General features: G+C 49.1%; 3 protein-coding genes across 3 annotated transcripts; all 3 read right to left on the reverse strand.

Moving 5' to 3' along the window:
• Positions 1 to 3091: 3091 nt before the first annotated feature.
• On the reverse strand, positions 3092 to 5256 carry LAJ45_02589 (uncharacterized protein; the record flags this gene model as incomplete). The annotated part of the gene is made up of 5 exons (XM_046112180.1): positions 3092 to 3790; positions 3848 to 4360; positions 4528 to 4774; positions 4833 to 4933; positions 4993 to 5256. The coding sequence occupies 5 exons, from the start codon at positions 5254 to 5256 to the stop codon at positions 3092 to 3094; spliced, it is 1824 nt and encodes a 607-aa protein (XP_045974306.1).
• A 1181-nt stretch (positions 5257 to 6437) lies between these two features.
• Positions 6438 to 8684, reverse strand: LAJ45_02590 (uncharacterized protein; the record flags this gene model as incomplete). The annotated part of the gene is made up of 3 exons (XM_046112181.1): positions 6438 to 8195; positions 8250 to 8318; positions 8376 to 8684. 3 exons carry the CDS (start codon positions 8682 to 8684, stop codon positions 6438 to 6440), a joined length of 2136 nt encoding a protein of 711 aa, XP_045974307.1.
• A 3505-nt stretch (positions 8685 to 12189) lies between these two features.
• LAJ45_02591 (uncharacterized protein) lies at positions 12190 to 15136 on the reverse strand (the record flags this gene model as incomplete). The annotated part of the gene is made up of 3 exons (XM_046112182.1): positions 12190 to 13714; positions 13765 to 14834; positions 14933 to 15136. The coding sequence occupies 3 exons, from the start codon at positions 15134 to 15136 to the stop codon at positions 12190 to 12192; spliced, it is 2799 nt and encodes a 932-aa protein (XP_045974308.1).
• Positions 15137 to 15639: the final 503 nt, after the last annotated feature.

Raw genomic sequence — 15639 nt, forward strand, 5'->3', positions numbered from 1 at the left:
TTGTTTGGCCAGGATGTCGACGGTGTGTTTGAGGGAGTTATTTTGGGTGGATAGAACTTCAATAGTGGCTTTCAGGTCCCTGTTGATTTGTTCGGTTGTTTGGTTGAGGGGTTCGAGTGCTACGGTGAGGGCGTTTCTAACTACCTGTAACGGCAATATTATATTCTGGCTAGAGTGATGGATTGGATCGTGAAGAGGAAGTATTGCGTAGTTGAACTATGATTTGTAATGGGGTTTCTGTTATGTTCTTTCGGTTTCCGTTACTCGGAGCATTAGTCATCAATGGACTTGGGGTTGGATATATAAGGGGGCGTTGCCTCGTGTCTTTTCATGTTTCCTTTCCTTTCCTTTTCTCTTCACGGAACCTTTGTATTTACTCCACGAATACTACGTTTGTCCTACGTCTTCTCACAGGGTTCGACTGGTTTGTTATACCAGGTAGAACCATCCCATAGTCCATAGCCAAGAATACCTATTGCTACGTCTTCGCCTCGGTTGTATTCCTTGTCACTATAGTCCCTACGCCCATAGACCCCCGTTACACTACCCAAGAGATGTAGTTCAGGTCCATTCTGGCGTGGTGTAACGGGGGTCTATGGGCGTAGGGACTATAGTGCCAAGGAATACAACCGAGGCGAGGACGTAGCTATAGGTATTCCTGGCTATGGACCATGGGTTGGTTCTACCTGGTATGACAACCAGTTGAACCCTATGATGAGACGTAGAACAAACATGGTATTCGTGGAGTAAATACAAAGGTTGCGTGAAGAGAAGAGGAAAGGAAGGAAAACATGAAAAAGCACGAGACAACACCCCTTTATATATCCAGCCCCTAATCCGTTGATGACTCATACCCCACGTAACGGAAACCAAAAGAACATAACAGAAACCCCATTACAAATCCTAGTTCAACTGCGCAATACCTTCTCTTCACGATCCAATCGATCATCCTAGCCAACAGGTAATATTGCCGTTACACAAGCATGGGGTCGCAACGCCGTGCGCGCCCCCGAACCATTACGGGTACCAGCACAACAACCATAATTGATCCTTTGGAGAGCTGAATTTTTGTATAGTTGTTAAATAGTAGATAAATAGAAATAATTTGACATTTAATATCTTGTGTACCAACCCCTTGCCTTTATAACCGCGTCAATTCTCCTAGGTATACTTTCAACCAGCCTGCCAAATAACTCATCAGGTAACAGTTCCCAACAATGAATAAGAGCTTCCTCCATGAGGGGCTTAATTACTTGAGGTGATATAGTATCATATACTAAATGGGGGTAGTGCTGATGGTAGAGTCTCCTGAGGTGTACCCAAACATGCTCAATGGGGTTTAAATCAGGTAAATAGGCAGGCCAGTCCTCAAAAACTTCAACCCCATGCTGCTCCAACCAGTGAGTTGTAAGGCTGGCGGTATGTACCCTAGCATTATCATGCATGAAGATTAGTCTGATACCCTTCTCCTGTAACTCTGCCAAAAAATCCAGGAGACAGAACTCAAGAGTCCTGACATATGCCTCTGCATATGTCCTCCCCCTTCTCCCACCATAACCCCATTACAGGTCCCCTTCAATTCCCTGGCAAATCATGCCCACATCATTTTAGATACCCCTCCTGACTTCCTAGCACCTTTAACACACTCAGGAAGCCATTTTTCCTTTGCAGTTCTGAATGCCCAAGAGACATATGGATTTGCAAATTTCTCAACACTGCACTCATCACCCCACACCACTCTCCTCCATCTTCTTATATCCCAATCTCTATGTCTAATACACTACCGCAGTATCCTTTTTGCATCATATGGGGTCAATTTTGGTCTCTCAGCCATAATGTGCTTATGGACCCCAAATGTATCTAGCCTACTCCTGATTGTTCTGGCTGAGAGTTTGACTGCGAATTCCTGACGGAGTTGCTGATATGTGATTTCTCTCTCACGTTTACTGGAGATGAGAAGCTGTCTATCATCTCTAACAGTAGTTATTTTGTGTCCCTCATGCATGGTTGTGGATTTAACCTGACCAGTCTTCTCATACCTTGCCATGGCGTTGGTAAGGGTTGACTTGGGCAGTTTGAGGATTTTGGTAATTGTGGAATAGGGTGCCCCAACACGCTTCATTCCAATTCCCTGCCATAGTACCCCCTCTGGCCACTCCCTTCTGACTGTTTTGCGGGTTTTGCTCGGCATTGGTAGTGGTATTGGATGTCGCGTGACGACGTTGCCGTTGTCCTGGGTTGTGAAAAAGGTTGCGCGCGCGTGTTGCATCGCGCGCCTGACCATCACGACTGGCAACGCGCTGTACATATCTATGTATGCTTTAATGCAATGTGTAAGAGCTCTCTAGATCTAGGTCTCCGTACATACTGGCTTATTTTGTAAAAGTACGTGTGTACATATAGTACCAGGACAGAAGTTTTGGTAATATACCCTTTTTACTGCCAAAGTAGCCATTTTTAGCTAGAATTTTAAGTCCATTCTTCAGGTGTGTGCGATCAAGTAAATTATTTGGGTGTTTCTGATTTTGTATGTGTTCCCATACAAATTTTGTGTTGCAACGGCAACCAAAGTTACCAAAACTTCTGTACCCCGACTGTATGTATGTACCTGCTCCTGCAAAGTTCATATTTGATGGCATAGAAGCATGGAAGAGAGATATCTATATGCCCGGTAAGATTAGTGAAAAAGAAATAATCAGTGCTTGGTCGATCGTCTTCCCTCGTTCCCATACACCAATCCGCGCCAACATTAAAGGAAGCCAACCCCATTCGTAGGAATAACTACAACTAACCTAAATGTATGCAGCATATTCTTATTTATATCAGAGAGTTTAGAACCAGAAGGTGGGCCATCTCGTTATAATTCCTCGCTTTTTATCATGCGAAAATGTGAAGATTGATAATTACGTACACACTACCAGTAGCAAATGCTGGAAAACTCGTGCAGACTAACGAATGAAATACTCACCTCAAAGAGAGGACCGCGTACTGTAAAAAGACAAGCATGATGGTAACTCTGAGCTGGCACAATCAACAAAACGAAAATGAAGAATAACAAAACTAAATCACTTGTCGACTACTTCTTCCGTGTCTAAGCGGAGAGCTTCGGCAAGAGTGAGAATACAACGCGTCCTCCCTCGCCGTCTCTGACAGCCACAAGGCCCACCTTCGTATCTGCAAATGCCCTAGTTCTCTCCGGCCCATCAAGTGTGCAACCGCCGGGCTCCATTAAGAGTGTCGAAACGTAGCCTAGAACATTAGGTCCTACGCACTTCCATCTAAGGGCTGTGCCGATAATGGCTGTGATGAGAAGCAAGCAGCTCGTTGCCATGAGTACCGCCATTGCCCAGACCTTTCGAACGTACCTGTCTACGGTCAACTCGATTGTTGCGTTTGTGTTTGTAGTCTTGAATAAGTCTGAGTAGTCAAAATTAGGATTTGTGGCGACGATCTCGGCTATGTCATTCTTGGTTTTGGAATCAATCAAGATATTTGGCGAGAGCGCGGCGTTCCAATAGGTGTTGAACAATAACGCGAACCTAGAGGTAAAAACATCTCTGGGTAGCTGAGATATATCCCGTCTATACTCGAAGAAAGACCCCACTTTCGATGGATCATTGAGAAAGTATTCGGTCAACGTTCCACCCCACAGATCCTCGATATTGATAGTAGTAATATCGACTCCTCTGTAAGTTAACTCTTTCGCAATAAACCTCATATGATCCTGGTTATCCAGAGCGGTATATTCAGGAGGTTCGTGAGGTAATGTAGATTTCCGAATTCCTCTGGTCTAATAATAGTTCAGAATCCATTCGAGCACTTAAGAACCTTGAAATAATATACTCACCTCGCAGAGCTCATAATAGCATTCAACCCACAATTCAACGTATGACTGAGTCACAGAACAGTTGATCATCGCACTTTTGTACAAAACAGTATCGTCCTCATCTTCTAACACACCATAATTCGAGACAAACGTAATATACCTTGGTGGTAGACCCGGTGTCGAGACTCTATCGAGGGGAGTGGAGGTGTCCAAAAAAAAGGTCGTATTAGGGGAGGGCGAAGTTTTGTTGTAAAGATAACTAGAGACATATTCTTCCCGGTTTTTTTCAGGATCTACTATCGAAATATTTGAACAATCAAATACAAAATAGTTTGTCTCCAAGCTGAAAATAGTCATCAGTACCGTTAATGATTTGTTTGTCCATTCATCGCTCAAGTTCAACTTTGGGAGGCCAATAACTGGAATGCCGATAAGCGATACGTATGAGATATTATTATCGACGCCGTATGCATCAACAGATATCCATCCATCCTCTTCTATCCTAGAAGAGTTGAATGATTCTAACATCGGAACCTATGTCAATTAGTATAGATTATGTAAGAATTATATGTTTGAAGAAGGAGGAAAACAAAGCTCTGATATCGTACCTTTATATTTCCCCATATATCTCTGCTTTCAGTGCGATATACTGGTGGTGAAAGCAGACTAAAATCATAGAGGGTATTATATATGTCACGTACTCCAGTTTTATCATCTCCTGTCAGGAAAATCGTGCTAGTTTCCATATCCAAATAGGTGATATTACCAGTACTCTCAGTAGTCACCTGGTTTATATCGACCAGTCTCAAACAAGCCTGTGCTGCGATAGGAGAAAGAAGCCAAAATACAAGGAGTCCAAAGCCGAGAAGGAAGTCGTTAGAAAAGCCAAGGGTGGAAATCTGAGTGCTTATTGTACTACCCAAAGTCTGGCTCCCCATCAACAGCTCTCTGATATTACTCATTAGCATTTCCCACTATCTGTTAACTATATCTCTGACCAACTCACAGTTCACGAAGCGTTGTTCCCCGTTCCACTCTCCATCTCGCGATTGATCTTATAGCCATCCCAAGCACAGAAGCAAAAAGGATAGGGAATATAGTACTCCCCTATTCTCTATCAGCTCCGGTACGAACACTCGAAAGTTGAAGAATAGGTGAGTACTTACATATTTTGCTACCTGTTGCAGCTTTTCACCCCACTGAGACAATTGCTTACCATCTAGACTATTGGCGCAAAATGCCAAAATGATAAAAAGAAGCGGAACACAAGTGACGATGACCTCAAACGAGATAACAGCAATTCTTTTTACTTGTGACATTTTTCCTGAAATCTTCTCAGAGGCTGAGCGTAGAAGACCATCAGATGCTGAAGCAATAACTTGTCTTTCCGATAGCTCCTTGGGTTCTTGTGACTCTGGACCGGAAGTCATTATGTTATCAACGATTTGTGCTGATCGCTGGCTGACCAGTTGTGATGAAAGATTGTCTGAACAGGATGGATTGTAGAAATCAAAGTTATGGTTAGAGTGGGTAGATACATTTAGGGACTGGCAAGTTGCAAGCGCATACTAGTGTAGAGTACTACCTGGGTGTCGAACTAGTAAAAGGTACCTGCGCGGTAACGCGCGGTACAGCCTCTAAATCACGGGTTAAATGCAATTGCCGAAAATCTAATTCTAGGCCCTCACCAATATCCTCTTAATTTAATTTAGGAAGATCTAAAGTTTATCGATTGTGAGGTTCTTCGGAATACGGAACCAGACGGATTTCGCTCTGCGGACAGTTGTTGACTGTACATCTGTGTGGACAGCTTTCCTAGATTCACACCCACACGTAGACGAGCTCATGGGGGTATGACGGCCATGGGGTGCGGAGATATTTGATTTGCTTCCACCCACGATGAATCCGCAGGATAGCTAAATTTATAAGAATAGGAAAACCCGAAACACCGCATGAAACTCGAACAATTCATCGTCTTGAATTATACCCATTTGCGGGCCGGTTTGAGTATCCTCCGGCGTTGTAATCGAAAAGTTCCACACCCCCGTGGTCACCAACCCCCATGAGCATCGAGGTATGAGGACTTACATAAGCGTGACAGGTCGAGTGCTGTCTGGTGACTACATGTATCTTCACGCATAACATGGGTCCTTTTGCTGTCTATCGAAGCTCAAATTACTTCTTCAACTTGATAATGCATTTTCTGGGCATTCCGCTTCACGGGAACATTACTTTTCATATACCTATAACAATAATGTCCGGATCCTTAGCATGCAATTAATGAATTAAAAAAAAAAAATGTCCGGATCCTTATCAGTCAATGCGCCTAAAAAAGAACTTACTTTCTACCATATCCAGCCGGTCTGAGCTTCCTTTATAATTATAGAAATCGTTTTCTGTGCCCGTCTCAAACTTCCAGAAGGGCTCAAAAGTGCTACAACGAGGAAATGACGCCGAGAAAGGGAAAGATTGGTTCTCTATAGATAAGGTTTCAAAATTTGACTTGACATTAAAACTATTCATGGGTACTCATGCCGCGCATTCTACATACAGAAGTACATCTCTCATCAGGTATCATCTCATCTCCATCATTTATCATACACCTCCCCCTCTAATTACCAGGCCACCAAGTGTAGTTTCCAGTCTCTTCCGGCGAATCCCACACGAGCGCATTACTGCTGTTGGCTGGCCTCTCGGGGAAGGCATTCTTCAGCCCAGTCCATATCTTCACCTTTGAGAAGGTAACCTCTCCCTGTCCTTCACCAGTCCACATTCCCAAGCCGGTAGAATCCACTCTGGCAGGGTACACACGGGAAGTGATGCCGACACGCTCGTTGGCAAAGACCTCGATCATGGAGTTGTCAACAAAGATGTCCAAGACAAGCTTCTCCCTCTTGCCATTAGAGTAGTCAAGGAGGAAAAGAGGTGCAACATTGGGGTAGGTGTTCACATATGACGAGTTGAGGCTTGATGATCCCTCACGGATAACCCTGATCTCTTTCGCAGCGGGATCGTAGACAATAAGGGTCTCCTCCTCGCCATCAGGAGAGCGGAGAACTGAAAAACCAACGGGAGTTGTGGTGTTCTGTGGGATAGTGATCTCGGCATGGATATTGGCAGAGAGGTTGCTTGTAATGGCCTTGTAGGTGTTGGGAGCTGCGTTTGTGGCATTGACAGACGCTCTGGTGGCACCTTCACGGAGCGACTCAACGACCTCGGGGGCGGGCAGCATTCCCATAGTCTTGATGTCCCAGGTTCCATCGGCCTTGCGCTCTGAGGTCCAGGACCCTTTTGTGGTGAGGACGCCGGCAGTGTTCTTGAGACCGCTGTAGACCTTCACGTACAGTTGGCGGGGCAAGGTCATTACCCCCTGCCAGCCCTGTGCAGTCTTTGCGACTGTCAGATCCTCCTCCTTCGCCCAACCCCACGCAATACGTCTCTTGTTAGGAGCATCCCAGAACGAGTTCCAGGCGTATGATAGACCCCAGTCGAGAACACCTGAGGAAAGGACCTCGCTGTGTGCAGACCCGTTGTTAGAGCGGGTGATGGCCACCTCTGTCCAGAGGGCCCACTGAGGAGAGGGGTGCTTTGTGGTTTCACCACCCTCGGTTCCCATAATGACAAAGTGGTGAGCAGTCTCGCTATCACCTCCGTGCTCGTCGGACTCGGTAAGAGAAAAGGCACCGGCGACCTCGAAGTTGTACCCGAAGGAGCCAGAGTAAACCTCGCTCCAGCTCTCGTTTTCACTACGGGCAAAGATAGGGCCAAGGTAGCGCCAGTCTGTCAAATCGTCGGCCGGGGCATAGTAGAATGGGAGACGTCCTCCAGCGCCCTTGATTCCTGACCCGAGAACAGTGTAGAAATTACCGAGCGAGGCGTTTCCGAAAAGGATATCATCCATCTCGGACCACTTCTCGTAGATGGGATCGCGGAATCCGGTAATGTTCAAATTTGGAGGGGGCTGAGGAATAACAGGGTTCACGCCCTCTCCTTCGAACTTTGTGAATGTCATACCGCCATCAACAGAGACGGCCAAAGTCTGGGTCTCGGTTGAGTTGATGTATGGAAGCTTCCAGTTGGTGGGAAGGTGCTGTACGGAGGTGTAGAAAATGGCCATGATGGTCTTGTCTGTGGGCCCGCTGGTAAAGTTCAGCCCAGGAAGGCCATAGGACTGGTTCGCCGGCAAGAATTGGGCTGATCCGGAGAAGACACCAAGGTGGTCGAGGGTGCCCTTGGGACCAGTACCAAGACCCTGGGCTTTGTCGTCTTCCCATCCGCGAACATCGGTCCAGGCGACCATGTCCTTGGAGACGGCGTGACCCCAGGAGATGTTGCCCCAGTTGATGTGGTGAGGGTTCCATTGATACATCTTGGGAACTGTTAGCTAGCTACTCTCTCGATCATCTGCGGGGAGATCCATTACCAAGTGGTACAATCCGGTCGCGGGATCATAAGATGGAGCACAAGGGTCGTTCAACCATGAGTGAGGTCCCTAGGGTTATTCAGTTAATACTGAACTTCGAACATTAATATCACCAGTAAAGAATACCATGAAATGCGAAGTAGGCCTCCATCTCGTGAACAAAGTGTTGTTTCCCGCCGTCGTGATATCCACATCCGCCAGATTCGCGGTGGACAAGTTTTGGGCACTCGCCGCTCCGGCGAGCAAGGAAGCTAGGGCAAAGGAGTATTTCATGTTGTGAATTTCTCCAGATAAAGGCGATGATGCTGACCAGAGTATCTCGACGGCAGAACCAAGTGCCTTTATACCCCCTTGCCCCCATCCCGTACCCCCATGAGGGAATTGTGGATCATGGCGGGGTGGACTCTGGGAGAGGCTTTTTGCACCGGGGATCATTGCGGAGGTTTGACGGTGAGGTAGCTCTGTACTCGGAAAAACCCGTGCTTGGGGTCCTTGTCATAGTTTTTCCGGTGCATAGAAAACCGGGAAAGGTTGGCGTGCCAAGTGCCCGAAGCAGCAGGATCATGGCACGATCCTGCGGTGGCGATGTCACATTACTCTACGATTCTCTCCTTGTGCACTTCTCTGGATGCTCTCTGCCTAATTTTGGAACAGAAGGCTGTTCTTGGGAAGTTTTCTGGTCTCTCACCAGCCAGAAAAGGTGGAACAGAAAGGGGAGAACCACCGCTGTTGCAACTCTCGACCCAGGGTTCGGTAAGGCAATCCAGGAACCGTGATTATTCCCCTGACTAATGCACTTCTGATAGTATCTTATCGCATCAAGCAATAGCAAAACCCCGCCAAAAAATAGGTCAGGGAGGTAGGTTAACCAGTTCAGTCAGGCATCATTTTTGTGGGGTGGTGGTTGGGTGTGACGTACTAGTAAGTGTGGAGAAAAATTGCGGGACACTAAAAACACCAAACGGCGTGAAGACCGACTTTTGAGAGCGAAAAAAAGTGTTGAGGGGGGGCGGGAAAGGGAAAAAGGGAAAAATCGATGCATCTTGGCCTTGATCAAATTTCCGGCCGGCCGGGACTATAATACTTCCATCCTGTTGAAGTGCTTTCTGGGCTTTCTGGCTGAGGACGGCGACGATGCAATTGAGTAATTGAGCTATATATGTATCTATCTTCTAGAGCTTCCGTCGCATGTCTTAGGGACGGGAGGAAGGCGACATGACAGTTATCGGTGTGTGTGCTCTTCCGCAGAGCAGCAGCTTCTTACGAGCCATCTTCCGTTTGGTCTACTACATATCTCCAGCAATTGAGGATCGAGCTTAAACAAACAGAACTACTACTCCACAGCGACATCCAGTATGCGCTTTCTGGAGAATCTCCTTCGAGGCGCCAGGAGGCTAAGTATTTACTTCACCCGATTGATAATAGATATTTCGCGTCTCTAGAGGTCCATACCCAGTCCTGGATATGGATATGGGGATATCGGGGAGCATGTTTCTGTGGTCCTTTGAAGTGGCTTGAAGTGACGAGTCCGCCCAGCTCGACTATGCTGATTGGGGTTACTTCGGGATAACTGGGCTGGGGAACCTGGCACGGCTTGGCGTTTCTCGGAAAAACTGTGGAATCACGTGTAGGTGCCATGTGGAACTGTAACAAGATATATGTAAGTATCAATATCGCAATTGAGAAGTGGTGAATTGAGTCTGACTTGCGTGTGTCAATTGAGGTCTTTGTTTCCTGGTTGTGGACATACAAACGTCCCGGCCACGCTCTCCGACGGTTTCCCATGCATGATTCAAGGCCTACAGGCGAGCGTCCACCTAAACCAGTACCGACTCCTAGCTACATAAATGTAGTATTATCACGACAACACCTCTGAACGCCGCATCACCTACTAGCACCAACTACAGCCAGAGTGTAAACAACTACACACCTACCTGTCCACCAACCTCGAGAGAGAACAGCCCAAAACTCCCTGTCTAGACCCCCGACTAGTGATGGGCACGAGACAAGACGAGACCACATTTAGGGTGGTATTGTCTCGTCTCTCGAGACTTCGCGAAAAAAGGCGAAATATAGCAAACATAACAGTTTTTTTTTTGCTAATTGTTATCCTGTGGAAGAATTATCTCCCTCGAAAAACAATAATGCCCCCAAAACCGGCTCAAAGGGTCCAAAATCTTCTCAAAAGGGTCTAAAATAATCTCGCGAGACGTCTCGAGACAATTGTGACACTATTTTCATTAGTCTTGTCTTGTCTCGTTCGAGACCTAGTCTCGAGACTTCAAGTCTCGTGCCCATCACTACCCCCGACGACGCCGCAGTCATCGGATTCACATCTCCCAATAAACGCAGCGCCACAATCTTCACATTAGGAGACAGAAGCCCCCAGATCCCCGATCTACTAACGCGCCATCGACAGCATGAGGAACCCACCTCTCTAGCCTGGGGCGACCCTGCATTATGGAGCTTTCTTTTTTCTCCCATTGGACAACTGCCATAACAAGCGGCCATATATCTCTCCGTGCAGCCATCGACCCCAGGTAGTGTAAGCCATAGATGGGGGATCAAGTTGGTCATATTGATTTCCAAGAGCATCACACGATCATGTCGCGCCGGGGCTGCACCTCCCTACCCTGGCGGGACAGCAAAAGTGAAGTACGGGCGGACCAAACCTGGGGGAATGTGAATGGGGAAGATAGTGGGGGAGAGTAGAGTACATACAGTACCGGCTCGGCTGGGCTGGGCTGGGCTGGGCTTCGTGCTGAATAAATATCGGCGCTCGGGAGATACTCGATGAAGGGTTGCGGCTCCGGCGGCAGGCAGCATATGCCTTTTATTGATGCTGGCTGTCGTGGGAACCCCTGCTCCAATCTACTCTGGCGACGGTTCCCTGTCCCGTACTCTACACTACCTGAGTCGGAGTCTGGAGTACTACAGAAAAGCAAATATACTCTTCTCTACTCTACGTGTAGGTACTTCTACATTCACAGACATGGGACGTCACGTCATGCAAAGCCGTTGCGCTCTACGACTCTAGAAAATGTGCCCTTTCTTTTTTCTTTTTCCACTCCTTCCCCCTCCCTGCCTACGCACAGATTTCCGCGGTGGTCTTCTGCGCGGCGACGCGGGCCCCCCCCCCCCCCCCGCCAAGAATGCGACGTGTCGAGTGATACCGCATGAACGTTACCGGTCCACCGTACCTCCCCTCACTTAAACTCTACGGGCCAACCGACGCGCCGGAATGTTCTCTACTCTTGAAAACCGGGACGTCGGCGGCGGCGGCGGCGGCGGCCTGAATGGGAATTGCCAGATTTGGGGAGTAGCGAGAGAGCGCACAAGACTAATACCTGTACTGTAGAGTATATGGAGAGCTAAGAAGTAGTAATGGATCATGAAGCCGTAAAAAGAAAAGAAAGAAAGTGAAGAGAAGTGAAGAGAGAGAAAAAAGCAAGCCCGCACATAAATGGCCAAATGCTACAAGCACAACAACAAGTGAGCCAGTCAGTGGAAACAGACCCAATACCTACATGTACTTGATATCATGGATCATAAGCTACATGTACGCCATCACAGCCCGCAGACACTTGAAAGGAGCACTACAGCAATACAGCACACACAGCACATATAACAAGCAGCAGCGATGATGATGATGATGATGGAAGGAAAAAAAAGACGGATAAAAAAAAGCAAAGATAAATAAATAGATAAAAAAATAAATAAAATAACAAAAACGAGGTACTATACTCCGGAAACTAAACACAAAAATCCAAACCCAAAAGTACTAGACTAGACAGACGTAGACCCCCCACCCTCTCCAGTTGTAAAAAACAAAAAACATTCATACATCCAAACCCATGTATCACGACTTTTGATTTTTTCGATTCCCTTTTTTTTTTTTTTTCTTCTTCCTCTTCCCCTTCCCTGCCCCCCATACCAAATGTCACGCCCAATTCCCAAACCCATCCAGCCCGCCAAACGTCCCTGGCCCGCTAGTCGCCTGGACATTCCCCGCGCCCTCCCCCTGCGACACATCCGACTGCGGCGTCGCGCCCGTGCCGACAGCGGCACTAGCAAGGCCCCAGTCGATGCCCATTCCGACACCCAGTTCGCTCGCGAGCTCCGTTTGGTCGCGGTACCACCAGTCTTGGCTGAAGCCCTCCGCATTCTCGGGCGTGCTTGCACTGGCCGAGCTGGGTGATGGCGCGTTGAAGGTCATGTATGGCTGCTGGAGGGGCGCGAAGAACGGCTGCTGCTGTTGTTGCTGCTGTTGTTGCTGCTGCTGTTGCGGGGGGCCGAGGAACGAGGACGGTGATGGGGCGCTCGTTGGGACAGCGGCTGTAGCGGCGGTGGTCTGCGGGGCTTGTTGTTGTTGTTGCTGCTGCTGCTGCTGCTGCTGTTGCTGCGGGAAGTAGGGCTGAAACTGTGCCTGCTGTGGGTGTGCGGGGGATGAGACGGACGGCGAGCCAGCGGACGTGGAAGACGTGTTGTAGATATTGATCATACTCGGCGGTGGGCTACTCGCACTTGCGCTCGCCGGCGACATTGCGGGATTCGGGGAGCGCTTCTTGCTCCTCTCGAGTTTGCGGCCAAGGACGCGCTCGACCTCTGCGCCGAGGCCGAAGCGGCGCCCCTCACCCCAACAGCGGCGGAGGACGCCTTCGGCTTCCTCGGGCAGCTCGATGCGCCATCGCTTGACTAGGATGCCGACGATGATGAGGGCGCGTTTGGCGACGAGCCAGAATTCGCCAATCTCTTCGAGGGACTTGAGGCCTTGGACTATGTCGCGCTTTGCGGTCTTCTGGCCGAGGTTGAGGAGGTGGATGGTGCATGCCGAGTGGATGAAGTAGCCAGCGACATTGCAGATTTGTCGTAGCCCATAGCGACGCTTGTAGAAGCGAAGGTATTTAGACATTGTAGTGGCCGCGCCTAGGCATGCTTTCCGGGGGTCGAGATGGGAGAGCGTAGACGTTGTGGCGGCGGAGAATTTCAGGAATGGCCGGAAAAGATGAATGTAGAGCGTCTGGTGGAACATGTGCATCAGCAGCACGCTGGGGAGACTGCCTTCTTTTGCTTCCAATTCTGGGGGTAGCTTTTTACGCCATTCTTCAAGACGTGTAAACAGTTCACCAAGCTTTTTAAATTCTCCAAGAGCGCTGTGTTTGCCTTGCTGTAAGACCTTTGCGATGGTGGCGGATGCGTCGATGGAGGTTGCACCACCAGCGTTGGTGCTGCCGGGAGTGGGGTTGTAGAAGGAGAGGAGAATATCATTGCTGATCTCGCAGAGCATGGTTATGCGGAGTGCGACAGCGCGTATGCGGGAGGGCTGTGGGTTGGCCATTGAGAGCCCAGTGTCGGTGTATGGATGCCAATTGTCTGAATCTTCGCTGGGGAAAACATCAGGTTTCGGGACCGTCACCATTGAGGAAGGCAGCTGTGGCATCCGGCCCATGTAATTACTCCAGCACCTGTGATTGTTAGTGAATTGGTAAACATTCGGATGAAAGGTCCCCCTTACTTGTCGAATAGATAGCATCCCCAGAATGTCACTCGCCGAGCGTCCACTTCTTCATCGGTAATTCCGCTGGAGCCAGTGCCCACACCTTCTTTTAGAGAGCTAGGATCCAGATGCAGTCCTAGGTCCATGGCCATCCTGAAGCTCATGCCGGAATACACCCATCCCTTTGACTCCCGTCCACAGCCAGCTTCCCGAACACTCATCAATGCGAGTGCTTGTACCGTTGTCAATCGTGGGTTTTCATGTTCATCGTTCTCGAGAATTAGTCGCTTTGCCTCCTTAAAGAAATGGTCGCCGGCTGTTGACGAATCGTTCGGATTTGCTCGTGAGCCTGGTACAGAAGTAAAGTGACATCCAAGGGTTAGCATGGCATTAACGAGCAACGGCGTACAATAGACCGTCCCCGACTGTGAAGACCCCCGCATCCCGTGCACAAACTCTTTATAAAACAAGTCCTTGCTGAGTGTCGTGAAATATGGATAGTGCCAAGCAAAATACATGGTGACCAGGTGGTTGATAAGCTCTGGATCGTCTGTAACCTCTGTCCACGTCGTGATGGGGTTCTTCTCGTAGATGTCCAGGCCGTTCTTCTTTCTATCTTCCTCTTCGTCATCATCCTCATCGCGCCCTGTCGGCACAAACATCAAGTTACTCGTAGCCCCAATGAACCTGACCTGACCATCCTCGATACGCAATTGCCCCAGCTTGCCACTCAGCTCCGCCTCCAGACTCGCCGGATTTTCCCCTTCACCACTCGCACCCGCAGCATCAAAGCCCGCGCTTTCCGGCGACTCCCCCTCCGCATCGTTTGCAGCATCCGCGACAATTGCCTCGGCGAGGTCCTCGAGTGAGTCACAGGTCCGAATCTGCCGCACAAGCTCATACACGCGGTCCTCGGGGTAGTTTAGTATTGCTTCAATCAGCGTTTGCAAAGTGCTGTTCTGGTTCTTGAGATTGTCGATGTCGGCCTTGTAGACGCCCTTGCGGCGGTGGTCTGAATTGGGATCGTACACGCACTCGGTATGGTAGACGGAGGCGCACGCGGCGCAGGCCGGGGTGTTTCCATCGCACTGTATATCCACTTATTAGGGCTAGAAGGGTGAGAAGAGGGGAGGAGTGGAGAGGGGAGATGTAGCTTGTTTAAATAGTGATAAGGTAAGGGGCGTACCTTGGACTTCCTTCTCCGACACGCGATGCAGGCGTTACTGACGCAGCGGCGTTTCAACGGCCGATTCGAGCTGCTATCACCTGCAAGCTTCTTATCGCGGCGGGCATTGGTGGCCCCAGTACTGCCAGTGCCGGCGACGGTTCCAGTGCCAGTGCTCGTACCCGTGCTGCCCGTTCCCGTCGCATTCCCGGCGACATGAACCATTCTATAACGGTCTCGCTCTCCCTACCTCTCTCTGGCTCTATCTGTCGTTAACCCTTTCACTTTCTCTTTCTCTCTTGCCTATTCCTGATAACTGCGCTATCAGCTGTTGGGGGGGGGGGGGTGTGGTGAGGCCTAACGAGGATCTCCGGATACTCCGGGGAGTTTTGTTCGTAGTTCGTGGTTGGTGGTTGTTGTTGTGGTGGGGCGACGGCGGCGGCGGGGGGGGGGGGGGTTGTTGGAGGGAAGGGATGTTGTGTTATCGCGGAATTCTGTGACGTTTTGTTACTTGATCTCACTCGCGTGGCTATCGCGTGCCCCTGCTGCTGCTGCTGCTGTCGCTGTTGCTGTGTGCGTTTCTCTTTCTCGCTGATCTCGAACCTCTCTCTCTTTTTTTCTCTTTCTTTGTCTCTCTATCACTCTGATATTTCTTTCTCTCTTTTTCTCTCACTGGCCAGCTGGTCTATCACCTTCACTCACTCTCTCTCTCTCTCACGCTCTCACAC

This window comes from Morchella importuna (assembly GCF_003444635.1).
Source record: "Morchella importuna strain M04M26 chromosome Unknown Morimp01GS005, whole genome shotgun sequence".
Classification (NCBI taxonomy): Eukaryota; Fungi; Ascomycota; class Pezizomycetes; order Pezizales; family Morchellaceae; genus Morchella; species Morchella importuna.